Source organism: Oncorhynchus keta, chromosome 1, assembly GCF_023373465.1.
Source record: "Oncorhynchus keta strain PuntledgeMale-10-30-2019 chromosome 1, Oket_V2, whole genome shotgun sequence".
Classification (NCBI taxonomy): Eukaryota; Metazoa; Chordata; class Actinopteri; order Salmoniformes; family Salmonidae; genus Oncorhynchus; species Oncorhynchus keta.
Genome location: NC_068421.1, coordinates 76,096,017 through 76,111,329, shown reverse-complemented (window position 1 = coordinate 76,111,329; position 15,313 = coordinate 76,096,017). Strand labels below are relative to the sequence as shown.

At 49.0% G+C, this 15,313-nt stretch overlaps 1 protein-coding gene and 1 long non-coding RNA gene across 16 annotated transcripts in view; both read right to left on the bottom strand.

The window, feature by feature from the left end:
* The window catches only part of ptprfa (protein tyrosine phosphatase receptor type Fa), a 346,903-nt gene that overhangs the window by 17,798 nt on the left and 313,792 nt on the right, over positions 1-15,313 (bottom strand). For all 15 annotated transcript variants that reach the window (XM_052461048.1, XM_052461037.1, XM_052461059.1 and 12 more), the window contains one exon: positions 2,085-2,208. In XM_052461048.1, coding sequence (XP_052317008.1) covers positions 2,085-2,208 — 124 coding nt within the window. The remainder of the gene's footprint in view (positions 1-2,084; positions 2,209-15,313) is intronic.
* Positions 2,585-3,678, bottom strand: LOC127907211 (uncharacterized). The gene is made up of 3 exons (XR_008063760.1): positions 3,519-3,678; positions 3,379-3,483; positions 2,585-3,343 (listed from the first exon to the last, which is right to left on the bottom strand). It is a non-coding gene; the product is annotated as an uncharacterized LOC127907211 (long non-coding RNA).

The following is a 15,313-nucleotide window of genomic DNA, read 5'->3' as shown; positions in this document are numbered from 1 at the left end:
TTCACAACCATCAGGAGGCCCACACAGGACAACACAGTGAGAAGAGAGACAGAGCCATTCACAACCACCAGGAGGCCCACACAGGACAACACAGAGAGAAGAGAGACAGAGCCATTCACAACCATCAGGAGGCCCACACAGGACAACACAGAGAGAAGAGAGACAGAGCCATTCACAACCACCAGGAGGCCCACACAGGACACCACAGAGAGAAGAGAGACAGAGCCATTCACAACCACCAGGAGGCCCACACAGGACAACACAGAGAGAAGAGAGACAGAGCCATTCACAACCACCAGGAGGCCCACACAGGACAACACAGAGAGAAGAGAGACAGAGCCATTCACAACCACCAGGAGGCCCACACAGGACAACACAGAGAGAAGACAGACAGAGCCATTCACAACCACCAGGAGGCCCACACAGGACACCACAGAGAGAAGAGAGACAGAGCCATTCACAACCATCAGGATGCCCACACAGGACAACACAGAGAGAAGAGAGAGAGAGCCATTCACAACCACCAGGAGGCCCACACAGGACAACACAGAGAGAAGAGAGACAGAGCCATTCACAACCATCAGGAGGCCCACACAGGACAACGCAGAGAGAAGAGAGACAGAGCCATTCACAACCACCAGGAGGCCCACACAGGACAACACAGAGAGAAGAGAGACAGAGCCATTCACAACCACCAGGAGGCCCACACAGGACAACACAGAGAGAAGAGAGACAGAGCCATTCACAACCATCAGGAGGCCCACACAGGACAACACAGAGAGAAGAGAGACAGAGCCATTCACAACCACCAGGAGGCCCACACAGGACAACACAGAGAGAAGAGAGACAGAGCCATTCACAACCAACAGGAGGCCCACACAGGACAACGCAGAGAGAAGAGAGACAGAGCCATTCACAACCACCAGGAGGCCCACACAGGACAACACAGAGAGAAGAGAGACAGAGCCATTCACAACCACCAGGAGGCCCACACAGGACAACACAGAGAGAAGAGAGACAGAGCCATTCACAACCACCAGGAGGCCCACACAGGACAACACAGAGAGAAGAGAGACAGAGCCATTCACAACCACCAGGAGGCCCACACAGGACAACACAGAGAGAAGAGAGACAGAGCCATTCACAACCACCAGGAGGCCCACACAGGACAACACAGAGAGAAGAGACAGAGCCATTCACAACCACCAGGAGGCCCACACAGGACAACACAGAGAGAAGAGAGACAGAGCCATTCACAACCATCAGGAGGCCCACACAGGACAACACAGAGAGAAGAGAGACAGAGCCATTCACAACCACCAGGAGGCCCACACAGGACAACACAGAGAGAAGAGAGACAGAGCCATTCACAATCATCAGGAGGCCCACACAGGACAACACAGAGAGAAGAGAGACAGAGCCATTCACAACCACCAGGAGGCCCACACAGGACAACACAGAGAGAAGAGAGACAGAGCCATTCACAATCATCAGGAGGCCCACACAGGACAACACAGAGAGAAGAGAGACAGAGCCATTCACAACCACCAGGAGGCCCACACAGGACAACACAGAGAGAATAGAGACAGAGCCATTCACAACCATCAGGATGCACTATCATTTACATCACTAACTGACTCCAAACAGACAGACAGACAGACAGACAGACAGACAGACAGACAGACAGACAGACAGACAGACAGACAGACAGACAGACAGACAGACAGACAGACAGACAGACAGACAGACAGAAGGCACCGTCACACCTGGGGATTGGGTGTACTGTTGTTGTTGTGACTTTGCAGTGGGTGGGAGATTACTGTCTACAGACTTGACTTTGGATTCTCTTTATTAAGACAGCCTCATTTAGCAATAACATCACAATCCCTCCCACCTCTTTGTGACCTCCCCCCACCCCTCCTTAAAAAGCTAAACATAACCTCAAAACACCCCACAACAATAAAACACTTTACTGAGATATGCTCACTTAATAACACATTACCTCCCCACATCCAGCCTTAAAAAGCCAAATAAATCTCCAAAACACATCACAACAACAACCACAACAAATCAACCAAACATACCGTCGACAGAGGCGAGGATGACCCTGGAGTGGTCGTAGGCGATGACGTTTGCATAGCGGTTCTTTGGCTTGTTCACCTCCAGGTTAGAGTGTTCCCATGTGAACTGCTGGCCAGGGTCTACAGACTGATGGAGGGAGAGTTGGAAGGAGAGAAGGAGAGGAAGGAAGGAAGGGAGAGATAAAGAGAGGGAGGGAGAGATAGAGAGAGCAGGGGAGAGGGGTAAGGAGAGAGAGAGAGAGAGAGAGAGAGAGAGAGAGAGAGAGAGAGAGAGAGAGAGAGAGAGAGAGAGAGAGAGAGAGAGAGATTGTCATCTTCCCTGTAATATTTTTGGAGGCACCAGAACTCATTCCCCATCTTTTTCAATGTCCGTTTTGTAATAAAAATAAGCCCTCTATGATCCCACGTAAATCTAGCTTCACCCCGGGCTGTTTGTACAGTCCTAAAATCACCTCTCGGCCGTGTCTCTGCCACCTCTGAGCCACCTAATGACCAAGGAGAGCTGTGCTGATAAAATCAAGAAATCACAGCGGTGAACAGAGCCGAAACACAACCTCTGTGTCCGCATTCCTGAATATACCCAGCCTGAGGTCGTGACCTCCAACCCCCTAGACACAGAGAGGGAAGAACCTACAGAATGAAATAGAACAATGTAGCTGGACCCCACACCTACACACACAATGTTGCAGAGAGTGTTCTGTATGTAGGCTTCTGCTGGATGAGAGGAAATAGGAAATATCTACTATACAAGCTAGTAAATCAGATGTTAGCTTCCTTATCGTCAAATAAGGAAGAAGAAAATGGAGGAGGCTGTCCAGAAACTATTAGAGGATATTTAAACGATGTTTCATGGTGGAAAAAAGTAGTCCTACAGCACATAGAAGTAGACTATACTATAGTATGTGACACCGTGAGGGAGAGAGCAGAACATATGGCAGGCAGGGCATGGGCTAGCTACTCGATGCAGGTTGATGATTCATCTGAGCCCTGTATTTATACCTGGCACTGGACAAAGGCTCTGCCCGACTAGATTCTTATTCATTATTGACATTTAATTCTGAGTACTGATCTCACATCATCTGAAAAACAAACACATACTCTCTCTGTTTCTCTCTACCTGACCCCTTTACCGTCTAGCCTGTTTCTCTCTCCCTGACCCCTTTACCGTCTAGCCTGTTTCTCTCTCCCTGACCCCTTTACCGTCTAGCCTGTTTCTCTCTCCCTGACCCCTTTACCGTCTAGCCTGTTTCTCTCTCCCTGACCTCTTTACCGTCTAGCCTGTTTCTCTCTCCCTGACCCCTTTACCGTCTAGCCTGTTTCTCTCTCCCTGACCCCTTTACCGTCTAGCCTGTTTCTCTCTCCCTGACCCCTTTACCGTCTAGCCTGTTTCTCTCTCCCTGACCTCTTTACCGTCTAGCCTGTTTCTCTCTCCCTGACCCCTTTACCGTCTAGCCTGTTTCTCTCTCCCTGACCCCTTTACCGTCTAGCCTGTTTCTCTCTCCCTGACCCCTTTACCGTCTAGCCTGTTTCTCTCTCCCTGACCCCTTTACCATCTAGCCTGTTTCTCTCTCCCTGACCCATTTACCATCTAGCCTGTTTCTCTCTCCCTGACCCCTTTACCGTCTAGCCTGTTTCTCTCCCCCTGACCCCTTTACCGTCTAGCCTGTTTCTCTCTCCCTGACCCCTTTACCATCTAGCCTGTTTCTCTCTCCCTGACCCCTTTACCGTCTAGCCTGTTTCTCTCTCCCTGACCCCTTTACCATCTAGCCTGTTTCTCTCTCCCTGACCCCTTTACCATCTAGCCTGTTTCTCTCTCCCTGACCCCTTTACCGTCTAGCCTGTTTCTCTCTCCCTGACCCCTTTACCATCTAGCCTGTTTCTCTCTCCCTGACCCCTTTACCGTCTAGCCTGTTTCTCTCTCCCTGACCCCTTTACCATCTAGCCTGTTTCTCTTTCCCTGACCCCTTCACCGTGTCTCTCTCTCTCTCTCTCTCTCTCTCTCTCTCTCTCTCTCTCTCTCTCTCTCTCTCTCTCTCTCTCTCTCTCTCTCTCTCTCTCTCTCTCTCTCTCTCTCTCTCTCTCTCTCTCTCTCTCTCTCTCTCTCTCTCTACCCTCAACCCTTCCACTGTCTAGCCTTTCTCTCTCTCTCCCCAACCCCTTCACTGTCTAGCCTCTCTCTCTCTCTCTCCTCAACCCCTTCACTGTCTAGCCTCTCTCTCTCTCCTCAACCCCTCCACTGTCTAGCCTCTCTCTCTCTCTCCTCAACCCCTCCACTGTCTAGCCTCTCTCTCTCTCTCCTCAACCCCTTCACTGTCTAGCCTCTCTCTCTCTCCTTAACCCCTTCACTATCTAGCCTCTCTCTCTCTCTCTCTCTCTCTCTCTCTCTCTCTCTCTCTCTCTCTCCTCAACCCCTCCACTGTCTAGCCTTTCTCTCTCTCTCCTCAACCCCTTCACTGTCTAGCCTCTCTCTCTCTCCTCAACCCCTTCACTGTCTAGCCTCTCTCTCTCTCCTCAACCCCTCCACTGTCTAGCCTCTCTCTCTCCTCAACCCCTTCACTGTCTAGCCTCTCTCTCTCTCCTCAACCCCTTCACTGTCTAGCCTCTCTCTCTCTCCTTAACCCCTTCACTATCTAGCCTCTCTCTCTCTCCTCAACCCCTCCACTGTCTAGCCTCTCTCTCTCCTCAACCCCTTCACTGTCTAGCCTCTCTCTCTCTCCTTAACCCCTCCACTATCTAGCCTCTCTCTCTCTCTCTCTCTCTCTCTCTCTCCTCAACCCCTTCACAGTCTAGCCTTTCTCTCTCTCTCCTTAACCCCTCCACTATCTAGCCTCTCTCTCTCTCTCTTCTCAACCCCTCCACTGTCTAGCCTCTCTCTCTCCTTAACCCCTCCACTGTCTAGCCTCTCTCTCTCCTCAACCCCTTCACTGTCTAGCCTCTCTCTCTCCTTAACCCCTCCACTATCTAGCCTCTCTCTCTCTCTCTTCTCAACCCCTCCACTGTCTAGCCTCTCTCTCTCTCCTCAACCCCTTCACTGTCTAGCCTCTCTCTCTCTTCTCAACCCCTTCACTGTCTAGCCTCTCTCTCTCTCCTCAACCCCTTCACTGTCTAGCCTCTCTCTCTCTCCTCAACCCCTTCACTGTCTAGCCTCTCTCTCTCTTCTCAACCCCTTCACTGTCTAGCCTCTCTCTCTCTCCTCAACCCCTTCACTGTCTAGCCTCTCTCTCTCTCCTCCCCCTTCACTGTCTAGCCTTTCTCTCTCTCCTCAACCCCTTCACTGTCTAGCCTCTCTCTCTCTTCTCAACCCCTTCACTGTCTAGCCTCTCTCTCTCTCCTCAACCCCTTCACTGTCTAGCCTCTCTCTCTCTTCTCAACCCCTTCACTGTCTAGCCTTTCTCTCTCTCCTCAACCCCTTCACTGTCTAGCCTCTCTCTCTCTTCTCAACCCCTTCACTGTCTAGCCTCTCTCTCTCTCCTCAACCCCTTCACTGTCTAGCCTCTCTCTCTCTTCTCAACCCCTTCACTGTCTAGCCTTTCTCTCTCTCTTCTCAACCCCTTCACTGTCTAGCCTTTCTCTCTCTCTTCTCAACCCCTTCACTGTCTAGCCTCTCTCTCTCTCCTTCTCCTTCTTTCCCCTCTCTCTCTCTCTCCTCAACCCCTTCACTGTCTAGCCTCTCTCTCTCTCTCTCCTCAACCCCTCCACTGTCTAGCCTCTCTCTCTCTCCTCAACCCCTCCACTGTCTAGCCTCTCTCTCTCTCTCCTCAACCCCTTCACTGTCTAGCCTCTCTCTCTCTCCTTAACCCCTTCACTATCTAGCCTCTCTCTCTCTCTCTCTCTCTCTCTCTCTCTCTCTCTCTCTCTCTCTCTCCTCAACCCCTTCACTGTCTAGCCTCTCTCTCTCTCCTCAACCCCTCCACTGTCTAGCCTCTCTCTCTCTCCTCAACCCCTCCACTGTCTAGCCTCTCTCTCTCTCCTCAACCCCTCCACTGTCTAGCCTCTCTCTCTCCTCAACCCCTTCACTGTCTAGCCTCTCTCTCTCTCCTCAACCCCTTCACTGTCTAGCCTCTCTCTCTCTCCTTAACCCCTTCACTATCTAGCCTCTCTCTCTCTCCTTAACCCCTTCACTCTCTAGCCTCTCTCTCTCCTCAACCCCTTCACTGTCTAGCCTCTCTCTCTCTCCTTAACCCCTCCACTATCTAGCCTCTCTCTCTCTCTCTCTCTCTCTCTCTCTCTCTCTCTCTCTCTCTCCTCAACCCCTTCACAGTCTAGCCTTTCTCTCTCTCTCCTTAACCCCTCCACTATCTAGCCTCTCTCTCTCTCTCTTCTCAACCCCTTCACTGTCTAGCCTCTCTCTCTCCTTAACCCCTCCACTGTCTAGCCTCTCTCTCTCCTCAACCCCTTCACTGTCTAGCCTCTCTCTCTCCTTAACCCCTCCACTATCTAGCCTCTCTCTCTCTCTCTTCTCAACCCCTCCACTGTCTAGCCTCTCTCTCTCTCCTCAACCCCTTCACTGTCTAGCCTCTCTCTCTCTTCTCAACCCCTTCACTGTCTAGCCTCTCTCTCTCTCCTCAACCCCTTCACTGTCTAGCCTCTCTCTCTCTCCTCAACCCCTTCACTGTCTAGCCTCTCTCTCTCTTCTCAACCCCTTCACTGTCTAGCCTCTCTCTCTCTCCTCAACCCCTTCACTGTCTAGCCTCTCTCTCTCTTCTCAACCCCTTCACTGTCTAGCCTTTCTCTCTCTCCTCAACCCCTTCACTGTCTAGCCTCTCTCTCTCTTCTCAACCCCTTCACTGTCTAGCCTCTCTCTCTCTCCTCAACCCCTTCACTGTCTAGCTCTCTCTCTCTTCTCAACCCCTTCACTGTCTAGCCTTTCTCTCTCTCCTCAACCCCTTCACTGTCTAGCCTCTCTCTCTCTTCTCAACCCCTTCACTGTCTAGCCTCTCTCTCTCTCCTCAACCCCTTCACTGTCTAGCCTCTCTCTCTCTTCTCAACCCCTTCACTGTCTAGCCTCTCTCTCTCTCCTCAACCCCTTCACTGTCTAGCCTCTCTCTCTCTTCTCAACCCCTTCACTGTCTAGCCTCTCTCTCTCTCCTCAACCCCTTCACTGTCTAGCCTCTCTCTCTCTTCTCAACCCCTTCACTGTCTAGCCTTTCTCTCTCTCTTCTCAACCCCTTCACTGTCTAGCTCTCTCTCTCTCTCCTTCTCCTTCTTTCCCCGACCCATTCACTGTATTGCCTCTCTCTACCCCTTTCTATCAGTCCCTCTTTCTCTCTTCCTCTCTCTCACACCCTCCCTCTCCTCTCTCTCTCTCTCTGTCTCTGTCTCCCCAACTCCTCCACTGTCTAGCCTCTCTCTCTCCTCAACCCTCCACTATCTAGCCTCTCTCTCCTCAACCCCTTCACTGTCTAGCCTCTCTCTCTCCTCAACCCATTCACTGTCTAGCCCTCTCTCTCTCCTCAACCCCTTCACTGTCTAGCCTCTCTCTCTCTCCTCAACCCATTCACTGTCTAGGCTCTCTCTCTCTCCTCAACCCCTCCACTGTCTAGCCTTTCTCTCTCTCTCCTCAACCCCTCCACTGTCTAGCCTTTCTCTCTCTCTCCTCAACCCCTTCACTGTCTAGCCTTTCTCTCTCTCTTCTCAACCCCTTCACTGTCTAGCCTTTCTCTCTCTCCTCAACCCCTTCACTGTCTAGCCTTTCTCTCTCTCTCCTCAACCCCTTCACTGTCTAGCCTTTCTCTCTCTCTTCTCAACCCCTCCACTGTCTAGCCTTTCTCTCTCTCTCCTCAACCCCTTCACTGTCTAGCCTTTCTCTCTCTCTTCTCAACCCATCCACTGTCTAGCCTCTCTCTCTCTCTCCTCAACCCCTTCACTGTCTAGCCTCTCTCTCTCTCCTCAACCCATTCACTGTCTAGGCTCTCTCTCTCTCCTCAACCCCTCCACTGTCTAGCCTTTCTCTCTCTCTCCTCAACCCCTCCACTGTCTAGCCTTTTCTCTCTCTCTCCTCAACCCCTTCACTGTCTAGCCTTTCTCTCTCTCTTCTCAACCCCTTCACTGTCTAGCCTTTCTCTCTCTCCTCAACCCCTTCACTGTCTAGCCTTTCTCTCTCTCTTCTCAACCCCTTCACTGTCTAGCCTCTCTCTCTCCTCAACCCCTTCACTGTCTAGCCTTTCTCTCTCTTCTCAACCCCTTCACTGTCTAGCCTTTCTCTCTCTCTTCTCAACCCCTTCACTGTCTAGCCTCTCTCTCTCTTCTCAACCCCTTCACTGTCTAGCCTCTCTCTCTCTTCTCAACCCCTTCACTGTCTAGCCTCTCTCTCTCTTCTCAACCCCTTCACTGTCTAGCCTTTCTCTCTCTTCTCAACCCCTTCACTGTCTAGCCTTTCTCTCTCTCTTCTCAACCCCTTCACTGTCTAGCCTCTCTCTCTCTTCTCAACCCCTTCACTGTCTAGCCTCTCTCTCTCTTCTCAACCCCTTCACTGTCTAGCCTCTCTCTCTCTTCTCAACCCCTTCACTGTCTAGCCTCTCTCTCTCTTCTCAACCCCTTCACTGTCTAGCCTCTCTCTCTCTCTTCTCAACCCCTTCACTGTCTAGCCTTTCTCTCTCTTCTCAACCCCTTCACTGTCTAGCCTCTCTCTCTCCTCAACCCCTTCACTGTCTAGCCTCTCTCTCTTCTCAACCCCTTCACTGTCTAGCCTTTCTCTCTCTTCTCAACCCCTTCACTGTCTAGCCTCTCTCTCTCTCCTCAACCCATTCACTGTCTAGCCTCTCTCTCTCTTCTCAACCCCTTCACTGTCTAGCTCTCTCTCTCTTCTCAACCCCTTCACTGTCTAGCCTCTCTCTCTCTCCTCAACCCCTTCACTGTCTAGCCTCTCTCTCTTCTTCTCAACCCTTCACTGTCTAGCCTCTCTCTCTCTTCTCAACCCCTTCACTGTCTAGCCTTTCTCTCTCTCCTCAACCCCTTCACTGTCTAGCTCTCTCTCTCTCTCCTCAACCCCTTCACTGTCTAGCCTCTCTCTCTCTTCTCAACCCCTTCACTGTCTAGCCTCTCTCTCTCTTCTCAACCCCTTCACTGTCTAGCCTTTCTCTCTCTCCTCAACCCCTTCACTGTCTAGCCTCTCTCTCTTCTCAACCCCTTCACTGTCTAGCCTCTCTCTCTCTCCTCAACCCCTTCACTGTCTAGCCTCTCTCTCTCTCCTCAACCCCTTCACTGTCTAGCCTCTCTCTCTCTCCTCAACCCCTTCACTGTCTAGCCTCTCTCTCTCTCTCTCCTCAACCCCTCCACTGTCTAGCCTTTCTCTCTCTCTCCTCAACCCCTTCACAGTCTAGCCTTTCTCTCTCTCTCCTCAACCCCTTCACTGTCTAGCCTTTCTCTCTCTCTCCTCAACCCCTTCACAGTCTAGCCTTTCTCTCTCTCTCCTCAACCCCCTTCACAGTCTAGCTTTTCTCTCTCTCTCCTCAACCCCTCCACTGTCTAGCCTTTCTCTCTCTCCTCAACCCCTTCACAGTCTAGCCTTTCTCTCTCTCTCCTCAACCCCTTCACTGTCTAGCCTCTCTCTCTCTCCTTCTCCTTCTTTCCCCCTCTCTCTCTCTCTCTCTCTCTCTCTCTCTCTCTCTCTCTCTCCAACCCCTTCTCTATCTAGCCTCTCTCTCTCTCTCCCTGGCCCCTCCACTGTCTAGCCTCTCTCTTTCTCTCCCCAACCCCATTCACTGTCTAGCCTCTCTTTCTTTCTCTCTTTCTCCAACCCTTTACTGCCTAGCCTTTCTCTCTCTCCCCGGCCCCTCCACTGTCTAGCCTCTCTCTCTCTCCCCAACCCCTTCACTGTCTAGCCTCTCTTTCTCTCTCTCTCTAACCCTTCACTGTCTAGCCTCTCTTTCTCTCTCTCTCTAACCCTTCACTGTCTAGCCTTTCACTCTCTCTCTCCAACCCTTCACTGTCTAGCCTCTCTTTCTCTCTCTCCTCTCCCCGACCCATTCACTGTCTAGCCTCTCTTTCTCTCTCTCTCTAACCCTTCACTGTCTAGCCTTTCACTCTCTCTCTCCAACCCTTCACTGTCTAGCCTCTCTTTCTCTCTCTCCTCTCCCCGACCCATTCACTGTCTAGCCTCTCTTTCTCTCTCTCTCTAACCCTTCACTGTCTAGCCTTTCACTCTCTCTCTCCAACCCTTCACTGTCTAGCCTCTCTTTCTCTCTCTCCTCTCCCCGACCCATTCACTGTCTAGCCTCTCTTTCTCCTCAACCCCTCCACTGTCTAGCCTCTCTCTCTCTCCTCAACCCCTCCACTGTCTAGCCTTTCACTCTCTCTCTCCAAACCTTCACTGTCTAGCCTCTCTCTCTCCTCTCTCCAACCCTTCACTGTCTAGCCTCTCTCTCTCCTCTCTCCAACCCTTCACTGTCTAGCCTCTCTCTCTCTTCTTTCCAACCCTTCACTGTCTAGCCTCTCTCTCTCCTCTCTCCAACCCTTCACTGTCTAGCCTCTCTCTCTCCTCTCTCCAACCCTTCACTGTCTAGCCTCTCTCTCTCCTCTCTCCAACCCTTCACTGTCTAGCCTCTCTCTCTCTTCTTTCCAACCCTTCACTGTCTAGCCTCTCTCTCTCCTCTCTCCAACCCTTCACTGTCTAGCCTCTCTCTCTCCTCTCCCCGACCCATTCACTGTATTGCCTCTCTCTCTCTACCCCTTTCTCTCACTCCCTCGTTCTCTCTGCCTCTCTCTCACACCCCCTTTCTCTCTCTCCTCCTCTTTCTTTCTCACACACACAAACCGAAAAAAGGCTGTACATTCTGGTGGCTTCCTCCTGACTGACTGGCTGACTGGTTGACTGACTAGCTGGGAAGGCATGTGGGCCCCAGTCTGCTTGCTGATAACAATGACAATGGTGAGAGAGGTTGAGCACACATCTTATTTAACAGCCTGTTAGGTAAAGCCTTCACTGCGTCACTCTGACAAATCACACACATTACTGCTAATGCACCCCGCTGACGTGAATATCAGTTACTGTGCATGTCACTGCAATCACACTCTATCGCCGACACTGCTGCATTCCATTTCTCCCAGAAACAAAACAGGTACCCACAGAACAGTCAGACAGAAAAACAAAAGCCCAGAGGGCTGCCACCATGTGTAACTCTGTGAGACAGAGATACCATGCTAACATTTGGCGCAGGCAGCTGAATTTACATAGGCAAGGAAAATTGACTTTGCATTCTGACACATTTGAAGAGCCCTCAGCCTTGTTTTTTTGACTAGCTGGTGTGTGTGTGTGTGTGTGTGTGTGTGTGTGTGTGTGTGTGTGTGTGTGTGTGTGTGTGTGTGTGTGTGTGTGTGTGTGTGTGTGTGTGTGTGTGTGTGTGTGTGTGTGTGTGTGTGTGTGTGTGTGTGTGTGTGTGTGTGTGTGTGTGTGTGTGTGTGTGTGTGTGTGTGCGTGTGTGTGCGGCTGTGTGTGATGCTTCTAGAAAAGTTCCTGTATTGCAGCTGATATCAAATCCTGTCAATACACTTCATACAGTAAGTAACTGACTGTGGTGAAGTCCCACATGTCTCTCTATTACTCTCTATACAGTGCAATATAGGCCCTGGTCAAAAGCAGTGCACTATATAAAGAATAGGGTGCCATTTGTGGCATACACTATGTATAAAGCTTTTTTGTAAAGCTTAACATATTACAATATTCTGAGTTAATGCTTCAGTTAGCAGTTGGTCAGGTAGAAAGGTGTACTATTCTGTGGACCCCAGGAAGAGTAGGTGATGCTTTTGCAACAGCTAATGGGGATCCTAATAAAATACCAAATATATACAGTACCAGTCAAAAGTTGGGACACACCTTTTCTGTATTTGTACTATTTTCTACATTGTAGAATAATAGTGAAGACATCACAACTATGATATAACACATATGGAATCATGTAGTAACCAAAAAAGTGTTAAACAAATCAAAATATATGGTATATTTTAGATAATTCAAAGTAGCCACCCTTTGCCTTGATGACAGCTTTGCAAACTCTTGGCATTCTCTCAACCAGCTTCATGAGGTAGCCACCTGGAATGCATTTCAATTAACAGGTGTGCCTTGTTAAAAGTTCATTTGTGGAATTTCTTTCCTTCTTAATGCATTTGAGCCAATCAGCTGTGTTGTGACAAGGTAGGGGTGGTTTACAGACAATAGCTCTATTTGGTAAAATACCAAAATCTTATTATCGTAAGAACAGCTCAAATACACAAAGAGAAATGACAGTCCATCATAACTTTAAGACACGAAGGTAAGTCAATCCGGAAAATTCTGTCACGACTTCCGCCGAAGTGGGCTCCTCTCCTTGTTCGGCCGACGTTTGGCAATCAACGTCACAGGCTTTCTAGCCATCGCCACTCCATTTTTCATATATCCATTTGTCTTGTCTTGTTTCCATACACATCCCTGGTTTTCATTTCCCCAATCAATCTACTTGTATTTAACCCTCTGTTTCCCATCATGTTTCGTGTGTAATTATTTCATGTTATGTGGTGTTATTTATGTGCTTTACGTTTATGTTCAGTTTTTTGAGCGCGTTTGATTTATGTAGTGCCTACTTTGAAGAATCTAAAATCTAAAATATATTTGTATTTGTTTAACATGTTTTTGTTTACAACATGATTCCATATGTGTTATTTCATAGTTTTGACGTCTTCACTATTATTTTACAATGTATAAAATAGTACAAATAAATAAAACCCCTTGAATTATTAAACTTTTGACTGGTGCTGCATTTAAAAAAATAATAATGAGCTATTTCAGCGCAAACATGCCCAAACACACCACCCACCCATGTGACAATATACACAGTACAAACACGCTTACACACACACAAAAACACACAGACACACAACCCCCCCCTGTCAGTGACTCAGCCCTCAGTCCATCTGTTCCAGGGTAGTTGGGTGATTGTATGTGTGTATGTGTGTGTGTGTGTGTGTGTGTGTGTGTGTGTGTGTGTGTGTGTGTGTGTGTGTGTGTGTGTGTGTGTGTGTGTGTGTGTGTGTGTGTGTGTGTGTGTGTGTGTGTGTGTGTGTGTGTGTGTGTGTGTGTGTGTGTGTGCGTGCACGTGTGAGTGTGCGTGTTTGTGGGTGTGCGTGTAATGGTAGTGGGATGAATGTGTGAATCAATGATGGCTGACAGTTTGTCTGGCAGAGTGTCTGAAATACATTGTTTGCTGTATTTCTCATACACACATCAGAATGTGCATCCCAAACTGCACCCTATTTCCTATTCAGTGCACTACTTTAGACCAGGGCCCAAGAGTAGTGCATTGAATAGTGATAGCGTACCATTTGGAACGCAACCTGAGAAAGATGCACCTGCCTGCCGTCTCCACAATAAGTCTCTGATTCCCTCTCTGGGAGACTGGATGTGATGTTGTTTATGTGTGTGTGTGGGGGGGAGATCTTCCTGCAGGGGGGTAGTGGGGTGGTGGATGAAGTCTTCCTCGTGCATACATCTATACATCTACATTATTTAAAAACAATTGCCACGGCGGCCACGATTTTGCAGCAGCGGTGCGCAGCTGCTAAACGCATACAAGGGAAACACTGGTGTGTGTGCGCATGTGTGTGTGGTGCGCTTGTTGTAATTCATGGGTCCTGTCTAGAGAATCCACCGGGGGAAAACAGGCACATGGAACGCAGAAGAAATGTTAAAAAGACCCATCATTTGCTGTAACTGAGCGAAGCAGTAGCGACGCGACGGTATTTAAAAAATGCCTCCATTCTTCTTCTGGTGATATCCTAATCTAGGGAGGCACATTAGAAAGGGATTCTGGTGATATCCTAATCTAGTGAGGCACATTAGAAAGGGATTCTGGTGATATCCTAATCTAGTGAGGCACATTAGAAAGGGATTCTGGTGATATCCTAATCTAGTGAGGCACATTAGAAAGGGATTCTGGTGATATCCTAATCTAGTGAGGCACATTAGAAAGGGATTCTGGTGATATCCTAATCTAGTGAGGCACATTAGAAAGGGATTCTGGTGATATCCTAATCTAGTGAGGCACATTAGAAAGGGATTCTGGTGATATCCTAATCTAGTGAGGCACATTAGAAAGGGATTCTGGTGATATCCTAATCTAGCGAGGCACATTAGAAAGGGATTCTGGTGAAAAGCCTGATTAACACCTGTTGTCACTCCTCAGTGTACATTACCAGCCAAGTGCTCAGATAAATTGTTTGCAAAGTCCCAATCCTAAATTTGTCATATCTGGCTAATTTGATGCTCCCGGAACATATGGTGTTGCTTCCTTCCTGTGTGTCAGTAGAAGGCATCCGTCCCCACTACTAGCTGAGGAAACGTTGGAGTTGGACATCATGGCCAATCAACTAACAACTGTCAGTGTTTTCACCTGTCTGAATACAGCACAGGCGAGGAGAATAAAAGATTCCCTAATGAGAATCTTGGCCTGGCTCTAGGCAGCACTCACCACTCAGTAGCTGGCAGTGATCATTAATCACTAATCATAGGAAATTATGAGTAAAGTGTGTGTGTGTGTGTGTTTCTGCATGCGTGTGTGTGTGTTTGTGCGTGCATGTGTGTGTTGTAAATACAAATTTTAACTCAGAATTTGAATGAGTTATTAACATATTTCTACCCAATTGCTCTATTCACCTTTAAAAGACAACAGTTGACAGCCTGTGCTTCTATTCCAACTATCCCTGACCACTATAACTGTCAAACAGTCTTTATAATCAATTAAAGACACTCACAGTACACCCTGAGGACTAGTACACTTTGAGTGGTGATGACTGTATTAGGATTGTACTTATACTAGTGTGTGTGTGTGTGTGTGTGTGTGTGTGTGTGTGTGTGTGTGTGTGTGTGTGTGTGTGTGTGTGTGTGTGTGTGTGTGTGTGTGTGTGTGTGTGTGTGTGTGTGTGTGTGTGTGTGTGTGTGTGTGTGTGTGTGTGTGTGTGTGTGTGTGTGTGTGTGTGTGTGTGTGTGTGATTGTTTTGGCTTTAGTATCCATGTGGGGACCAGAAGTCTTCGCAAGGATAAAAAAACAAGGACTATTTGGACAAGTGGGGACATTTGGGGCCCTGGTCAAAAGAAGTGCACTATTTAGTGAATAGGGTCACATTTGGCACACAGAGTCAGATCTAACAAGCTGGCTGAATCCCTGGCTAGGCTCGTCTCATTTCAATAGAGACATTATGATGGTTTCATTTCAAGGCCTGCTGCCCTGACACTATGTGGAAATATCTCCATGTAGAGGTGG